General features: G+C 38.4%; 2 protein-coding genes across 2 annotated transcripts; one reads left to right on the plus strand and one right to left on the minus strand.

The window, feature by feature from the left end:
• The first annotated feature begins 497 nt into the window (after window positions 1–497).
• On the plus strand, window positions 498–4490 carry LOC148861318 (calreticulin-like). Its single transcript, XM_088941978.1, has 14 exons — window positions 498–644; window positions 1711–1818; window positions 1986–2178; window positions 2281–2539; window positions 2632–2688; window positions 2792–2839; window positions 2925–3011; window positions 3100–3157; window positions 3248–3315; window positions 3397–3492; window positions 3600–3647; window positions 3945–3974; window positions 4066–4161; window positions 4264–4490. The coding sequence occupies exons 1-14, from the start codon at window positions 542–544 to the stop codon at window positions 4273–4275; spliced, it is 1263 nt and encodes a 420-aa protein (XP_088798104.1). The 5' UTR covers window positions 498–541; the 3' UTR covers window positions 4276–4490.
• Window positions 4491–5177: 687 nt separating this feature from the next.
• LOC148861319 (uncharacterized) lies at window positions 5178–7584 on the minus strand. The gene is made up of 7 exons (XM_088941979.1): window positions 7438–7584; window positions 7260–7331; window positions 6674–6741; window positions 6421–6568; window positions 6096–6176; window positions 5884–5985; window positions 5178–5415 (listed from the first exon to the last, which is right to left on the minus strand). Exons 1-7 carry the CDS (start codon window positions 7579–7581, stop codon window positions 5284–5286), a joined length of 747 nt encoding a protein of 248 aa, XP_088798105.1. The 5' UTR covers window positions 7582–7584; the 3' UTR covers window positions 5178–5283.
• Between the last annotated feature and the right edge of the window lie 721 nt (window positions 7585–8305).

Raw genomic sequence — 8305 nt, forward strand, 5'->3', positions numbered from 1 at the left:
ATGTATTAAGAATATCTCCCCATGGAAAAACAAAAAGCATTGGGAATATGCCAGGCTGCTGGTGAGAATGATCTTGTGAGGACTGAACTGAATCCCATCTCAAATATGGTATTGCAGGTATTGCTGGTTCGGGGCTCTGCCTTGTAAAATCGGCAACAAGCGAGGAGATTTTTGACAGTTTAACTGAGTTGTTGTGCACTTGGAGCACTGCCTCCATTTTTAAAGGAGCAAAAAAAAAAGTCTGTACTCAAACGCCATCGTGGATGGACAGCTCTGCTTCTTTCCAATTAACAACGGACAACTGTCATGGGAGACAGCTGTCAACATTTTATTGAATAATACTTCGTAAGGCGATGTCATAGCAGTGGACTCCGCAGTTTAGCGTTTCTGATAAACGATGCGGACGTGAAAATCGACTGAAATCCAGTTTATAACTCACGAATTAGGAAGAGGATTTTTATTCCTATATATTGTTAGCTTCTGTTTCCCTGGGGCTCGCTGATCTGCTTGCGGAGGGCTCTCTCTCTCTTCCGATCCAGCAATGGTGATTCCAAAGAAGAGCCCTAACCTTTTAGGCATCATTATCACCCTTTCTCTGGTTGCATTCGTTTCTGCCGAGGTTTTCTTCGAAGAACGTTTTGAAGGTATGATCGGTTACATGAATCTGTCTTTAAATTGTTAGTTGGCTGTCCCAAATTTGCGATGCACATTTTGATGAACTTCGTAGTTGAGGTTTACTCTCTCTTTCGATCTGCGCTTATGTAGATCTGGTTGATAAAAAATCTGTCTTTAAGCAGTCGGTGTTTAGATCTTCTGTCTAAATCGTTATTCAATCATACGCTAAATGTCGTCAAATAATGGAGAACAAGCAACAATTTCGTAGAGTTTATCTTACAACATTTCAATCCGGTGGAATAATTGTACCTCTTGTAGTTCTTCTTTGGCATTCCTCTTTCCTTTAGAGAGATTAGAGGACGGATCTGACCATGACGGAAAATTTCTGGAATTTGTTTGAAGGTTATTGACTGGATTTTTATACTTTGGCTTTGAAGTTTGAGTGACGTCTTAACTCGCGTTATAATTATATATAATAGATCATATGCTGTGAATTTTCGCAACTAATGCGGTGTCTAGTGATGTCTAGTTCTTACGTTTAGTCTTCTACTTTCATGGAATCGTGTTTGTAGAGGGTTGGCATTGTATTCTACTGGCTGTGGGTAGATGGGATTCTCATCTCACAAATTCCTCATAAAGTTTCCCATTCCCCCTTAGTCGTTAGAAGCACAAACTTCACGGTTTCTTTACGCGTGGTGCGAGTGCTTGCGCCTATAAGCGTTTTTTGTCTAGAGCGAAAAAAAAGCGAGATTTCTATTTGTAATTGGAGAAAGAGTAGATCCGTGGCCTATTTTTTTTTTCCATTTTTTACATAAAGATAGATTATTCCGTTTTTTATAAGACCAAAAGGGGCTACACAAGACCCGGGGGGGGGAGTACGTCCCCAAAAATTACTAAAACATATAGAAGAAAGCGGCAAGGAAGCTGGTGATTAATCTCTTTTTTTGTCTGCTACCGAGGTTACTATTTATTCTCTTTTCTGCTAATCTGCTTATTCTGACCATGTACATTAATTAATATTTTGGTATCTTGATTTTAAGAGGCACTTTATTATAGTATTGTATTTGTTTATGATTGTTTATATGGGTTTTGAAGATGGATGGGAGAAGAGGTGGGTCAAATCTGATTGGAAGAAAGATGAGAACATGGCTGGGGAGTGGAACTACACTTCTGGTAAATGGAACGGAGATGCTAATGATAAAGGTACCAACTTTACCCCTTTTGATAAACCACTGTAAGTTAGGATGACATGATAGGATTTGGGATATTTAAAGCCTTTTTGAATGATTTTATTGCCTCTACCTACATTAATTTTACATATTTTGATTGCATGCAATGGGATGGCTGACGAGTCTAAAATCTCAATCTAGGTATCCAAACCAGCGAGGACTACAGATTTTATGCCATCTCAGCAGAATTCCCTATTTTCAACAATAAAGACAAGACATTGGTTTTCCAGTTCTCTGTTAAGCACGAACAAAAGCTTGACTGCGGTGGTGGGTACATGAAGTTGCTCAGTGGTGATGTCGATCAAAAGAAATTTGGCGGTGAGACTCCATACAGGTAATTCCTATGCCATATGCCATCTGAATTCCCAATGATATTGTCTATTTTTTTCTCAGAATCTAAAAGTTTCTTGGTAAATGTTTGTTTTGTGGATTGCAGTATCATGTTTGGTCCAGATATCTGTGGTTACAGCACCAAAAAAGTTCATGCCATTATTTCATACAATGAATCAAACCACTTGATCAAGAAGGATGTTCCTTGTGAGACTGATCAGTTGACTCATGTTTATACTTTCATCCTCCGGCCAGATGCTACCTATAGCATCCTCATAGACAATGTTGAGAAACAATCTGGGAGCCTGTACACCGATTGGGATATTCTCCCTCCAAAGAAAATCAAGGATCCTGAAGCTAAGAAAGTAAGAAATATTGCCTGAAAATTATCCAATATATTTATGAAAAATGAAAGCATTGGGTTATCAATTTTAACACACTGAGTGCTGACATACAGCCTGAAGACTGGGATGATAAGGAGTATATTCCTGATCCTGAAGATAAGAAGCCTGAGGTATCCATCCCCTGATTCTAGAAACTTCCTATGGTTCTTTTCATTAGTTCTGATATGTTATATGCACAACCAGGCTAATTATTTTTTTTCTTTTTGTTTATAGGGGTATGATGACATCCCAAAGGAGATACCTGATTCTGATGCCAAAAAGGTTGTTAATTCAGAAACTTCTAATTTTATAATTTTATGGTGTTCCCCATAAATGAAACTAGTTACTGAGAAACATGCGTTTTCAGCCTGAAGATTGGGATGACGAGGAAGATGGTGAATGGACAGCCCCAACCATCCCAAACCCTGAATACAAGGGACCATGGAAGCCAAAGGTTAGCGGGATTGTAATGTAAATTTAAAAGTTGCCATGGTATTTTTGATTGCACACTTGTTTGCTCAAACACTTCCAAATATTGGCAGAAAATAAAAAACCCCAACTACAAGGGAAAATGGAAGGCGCCTATGATTGACAACCCAGGTTATTGCTGATTCTTATGTAGCTTAGCATGCTTGTGTATTCTTCACCATGCTTTTGTACATTGTATGAAGTTTGCTAATGTGCTTACAGATTTCAAGGATGACCCAGATATTTATGTTTACCCCAATTTGAAGTATGTAGGCATTGAGTTGTGGCAGGTAAATCTATGGACATACTTATTTTTTCCATTATTTATTTGTAAATTCAAGATGATAGAGCAAATTATTTGTATTTGCCAGGTTAAATCAGGCACCATGTTTGACAATGTTTTGGTTTGCGATGACCCCGAATACGCAAAGAAACTGGCCGAGGAAACATGGGGTAAAAACAAAGATGTATGTTTCTTAAGCCTTCTCATTGTATTGGGTTGATTTTTTTTTTAGTTTTTTGGAATTCTGGAATTTCTGTTGACTGTTATTCTGAAAACATAAAATTTTTGCAGGCTGAGAAGGCAGCATTTGAGGAAGCAGAGAAAAAGAGAGAAGAGGAGGTATTTCATCCCTTTCTCCCTTTGTTAAATAGCTGATGGATGTCACAGGAACAAAGAATAGGAACCGTGTGTGTGTGTGCCTATTTTTGGGTGTATTCATATGGTCTTTTTAATTTTGCCTTGATTTGTTTTTGTCCTGTTGTCTTCCCTAAATGGTGATGGATGTTACTGGGCGAATAGTAGGAATCTGTATTTGTGTTTTGTGTGGTGCTTGAATGGGGATATTGTTGCTTTCATCCCTTTGTAATTTTAGTTTCACACATTCAATTAGTAACATTGGTTTGGCCTTCTTTGCAGGAAGCAAAGAGTGACCCAGTCGATTCTGATGTAAGCATACTACTTACCTACATCTAGAGGATTGCCATTCACATTTCACCATTTGTAATTGCTTTCTTATTTCTGTTTACATTTTATATAGGACGAGAACGAGGAGGAAGATGACGATGTAGATGATTCTGAAGGCGAAGACGCTGGGATCAAAAGCGAAACTGACAAGGATAGTAAGGATGTACATGTATGTGTCCGTATGGTTTTATCATTCAGAGCTTTATGCTGTTATTTCTTTCACAAAAATTCTTCTTTTACTAACGGATGATTTTCCCGTTCATGTTCGCAGGATGAACTGTAACTGGGACTGTCCGGAAGCAGTTGGTTTTAGAGATGACTTTTGAGTATTTAGGCGTCCAATTTTTCCCCCCTTTTAGAGATGACTTTGAGTATCATTGGCTCTAGGATTCTTCTTTAGAAGAGTACTGTTAATAGCCAAGCGCAATATGTGTGGCTGATTACAACCATCTGTTATCATCAATATTTGAAAAATGAAAGAATTTCTGAATATATTAATCTTCTTGCCCGCTTTAATAGTTCGTTCAGAGAAACCTGATAATGTGATGAAATTACCCGTATAACCCGTTCATAATTTCGTAGCTTATAGGTATTTGTATAACTCGGTGGTTTGTTTCCATTTAAGAAAGGTGAAAACAAAGCTTGTAACTGTAATGAGCCAAAACTCTTAAGCCAAGACGGTGTTCACAATTTCAAATAATTAGCCATATTAACAGAAATCTATGCACTGCTATTGGTTCCATATTTATTTTACTCAAAAGTTTTGCTCTCTGGTGTAGATTTCTCAGAGTAAATAAGGAGAATGTTGCATCTGGATCATATTATCTATTAACAAGATCTGTGGCGTTGGCTACTGCATCAAATCTGAAATGAAGTTAATACTTTGTTTCTGGTATTTTACTACATTTGCAACTGAATATAGATTGGCAACATGGGATGCTGGCCCTGTCTGAAGCTTAAACTATGACTAACTAATCTCGACATTTGGTGAGGTGTAGAACTTTAGACCCAAACTTTTGGCTTAAGATCAGGTCGGTGCAATGCCTGAAAAATGGAGTATTATGTGTGCCCAATCCCCTTTTGCTGCTGTCACTTGTTGACATACATTGCCTTTTTTGTTGTTACAAGTTTTTACTTTTAAGAAACTTACAACTTGCAGTGAAAAGGAGGCAGAAAACAGAAGCGTGATAGCAACTTGATTTTTGTATTTCTCTCGTATACGAGGGAAAAAATGAGAAGGCAGCATCAATTATGCTCGGCTCTAATACGAAAAAAAATTACAAAAGTGCCATTAGGAATGTATTTGGACCCTTTGGGCCCAATGTTGAGATTGCGCTTCCAAGTCTACGTCCTCATCTTCTAATTCATCGTCATCTTCATCTTCATCATCTTCTTGGAAAGGTGAACTATCATAATCAATCTCCTGGTTTAGGCAACAATAGAAAATAAACTGGCTTTAGTTTCAATTAATCAACTAATTTCCTGGTTCAAAATTTTTATATCCTAAACAGCTGAGGTAAGGCTTTCTGGTGTAAATCGGGTACCCAATTTGAAGAATGTACACAGATTTGGGCTGGGCAAAGTCAGGTACCCAATTTGACTAATTTACGTAGATTTCTGGGGCCAAGTTTGGGCCCATTCCAATTGACATATCCTCATCACAAAACAAGTTTGCCCAAATTACATCCCCTAAGCTGGAGTTTGGAGGAACGAAATGACATTCAAATTCAAAGGAGCCTTTGACATTGGACATTATGAAAAAAAAATTGTTTTTCTTGGCTTTAGTGCTGGCTGAGCGTACTCATGGTGGCAAAATTTGCATCACAATGGACGGAAGTGTGTAAAAAATTCTGATCTGAAATGATTCAAGATAAGAATTTACGGGACGGACATAGTTGTGCTGCTGCTGTTGCAGGTTGTTCTGTATTGCTGCAACAATTCGTATCAAGATATAAAGCGGGAGAACGACTCCACCAGCCCTTAGAATACAAACCTGCGAAGTTATAAAGTGAATTAATGATCTAGCTACACAGCTTCAATCACTACTGGATCTAAATCTAGTTGTGACGAAATACGCCCAGACCCAGAAAGTCTTCTACTTACTGTAAGAATTGTGAACACATAATGGTCCGTTCCACCCATAAGCACTGATAAGAAGTGCCTCGCAAGCAAAAGTATTGTAAACTGCAAATGTCGTCAAAAAACAAATCCTAATTTCAGTACCAGCTCGTGGCTGGGGCCTATAGAAAGGATTGGTAGTTTTAGAATAGGATACAGTTGCAACTTTGCCACGTGGCAATGAAATTGCCGATATACAGGCTTCTCTTTGGTATTTCGGTTTGGCGATCGTGTATTCAATATTGTTTTAACTTCCTTCTTCCTTTCTGAGAATCAAACGGATGGGAAGATGAATTTAATTAATACTCACAGTGAGAGCCACTGATCGACAACAGGAGGCGCTTCTGTCGGCGGCGACCGAACACTCGGTGTAGTCGGTTTCGGGAGCGACTATTGCTATTAATCCCGGGCTATGATCGTGTAGCTGCCGCTCCTGTCTTGGAACCTCCAAGCTTCCCCTGTTTTCAATTCATTCTTCTCAAGTAAGCCACATCTCTGTATTGTTTCAATTCATTCTGCTCAGAGATTCGATCTTCTATTTATTTTATGGAATTCTAAATTACCTGATAGTAACAGCTACATCGGCTTGTTGATGCTTCTTTGGTGGTGCTGTGTACCCAGGTTCAAATTTCTGCAAACAAAAAGAAATGAAAATCAAAACCATTGAATAAAAAACCCATTTTCCGAACTCTTGCCAAATCATCTGAAATGGGGCAGAGAAGAGCTTCGAGTAAAGTCGAAATTTGCAAATAAAAAATACAGGAACATGCAATAAGAATTCAGGTTTCTTGGCTACCAGCATCAAAATAGAGGCAAAAAAAAGCTCATTTTCTCACAGGAAAACCATATAAAAAGGCTAATATCTTCGTTTTGTTGGAGAAACTAGAAACTAGTCATCCTATTAAATAGAGGTAAGCTATAATTTAAAGTAGAATGGGGATGAAGAAGGTGTTAAAAGCAGAGAATGAAAGATAAATGCTGCAGAGAAACCTGAATTCTTGCAGACAAAACAGAAAATACGAGATGATATAAACAGAACCTCAGAGCACAGAAACAAAATTACGGGAAGTACCATTCAAACATAAAAAAAGTAGGGAAAAAAAAGAGTTGAAGGGAACCAAATGAAGCTTTGAATCGTCTAACTCGAACCTGTAGACATATTTCACAGGTGGTATTGCCCTTCTCATTGCACCACCTCTGTATGCAATCTCTGTGTGCAAACTGAAAAAAACAGAAAACAATACAAACAGTCAGGAATTTAAATTCCAGAACAGGATGAGACACTATAGAAACTAAGAAAAGATTAAAATTGCATTTCTTTCATCACCTTCACCGTTCCAGAACAAGCACAGGGAACTTCCAAGCTCTTGGAGCTCTCAACTTCTTCTTCATGGCAGATTCTACACTGTGAAATTCCCGAAGAGGAGCAGATCATATTCATATCCTCTACACAGAAAACTTCTTCTCCCATCAATTTTCCCAACTCTCTCTCTGGACTTAAAATAAACAACAAAAGCGAATGATCCAACACTACCCTCTCTCTTCTGTAAAATGACAAGCGCGTCCTCTTTAACTGGGGCAACCCGACAACGTAAGACCCGGGTTCAACTTCAAAGCCTTTTCACTTCAATGATCAATCCAAAAACCTTGACTGATAAAAGGGGTAAGATGGTCAGTTAGTCAAATACTTGTCATCTGGTTCTCAGAAAAAATAGATACAGAAGGAGCAGCAGAGAGACACGTAGGTTAGTTCCTGTAATCATGTTGACCGTATTCAATCCAGCTCCAGCCAGGTTTATCTTTCCTTGTTATCCAATGAACGCGTTACAGTCGGATCTTCACACATGTTGAAACTGCTCACCGAATGAGGTTATACTGTTATAGGCCATTGAGGGTATTTCGGTCTATACATGGGAGACTGTAGTGGAATTTCATGAGATATGAAGGGCAAATATGACTTTGTTTATGGCGAACTACGGATAAACAGAACTGCGCTTTTCTGTTTAAAATTTGAACCGGAGAGGTCCGAGAGTATGGTCTGGGGAGGTGTGTGCGAATGATAAAAAGAAGCGCACGGGAGGAGCACGAGTTTTTGACGCTCGATGATTAGTGCGTGGGTCGAATACTTTCCTGGTTTTCTTTATTTTTTTGGCTTATTCATCTTTATTTACTTTTATTAAAATAATAGAATTTGA

The sequence above is a fragment of the Nelumbo lutea genome, chromosome 4 (genome assembly GCF_056320005.1).
Source record: "Nelumbo lutea isolate HS-2025 chromosome 4, American lotus-T2T, whole genome shotgun sequence".
Taxonomy (NCBI): Eukaryota; Viridiplantae; Streptophyta; class Magnoliopsida; order Proteales; family Nelumbonaceae; genus Nelumbo; species Nelumbo lutea.

What these genes read in the sequence shown, in the direction of transcription:
- LOC148861318 (XM_088941978.1), top strand. Translation starts at nt 542, where the DNA reads ATGGTGATTCCAAAGAAGAGCCCTAACCTTTTAGGCATCATTATCACC. An exon ending in CGGAGATGCTAATGATAAAG is followed by an intron (nt 1,819 to 1,985) that starts GTACCAACTTTA and finishes ATCTCAATCTAG; the next exon opens with GTATCCAAACCAGCGAGGAC. An exon ending in GCCTATGATTGACAACCCAG is followed by an intron (nt 3,158 to 3,247) that starts GTTATTGCTGAT and finishes ATGTGCTTACAG; the next exon opens with ATTTCAAGGATGACCCAGAT.
- LOC148861319 (XM_088941979.1), bottom strand. Translation starts at nt 7,581, where the DNA reads ATGGGAGAAGAAGTTTTCTGTGTAGAGGATATGAATATGATCTGCTCC. An exon ending in GATGTAGCTGTTACTATCAG is followed by an intron (nt 6,569 to 6,673) that starts GTAATTTAGAAT and finishes AATTGAAAACAG; the next exon opens with GGGAAGCTTGGAGGTTCCAA. An exon ending in AACAGCAGCAGCACAACTAT is followed by an intron (nt 5,416 to 5,883) that starts GTCCGTCCCGTA and finishes TGCCTAAACCAG; the next exon opens with GAGATTGATTATGATAGTTC.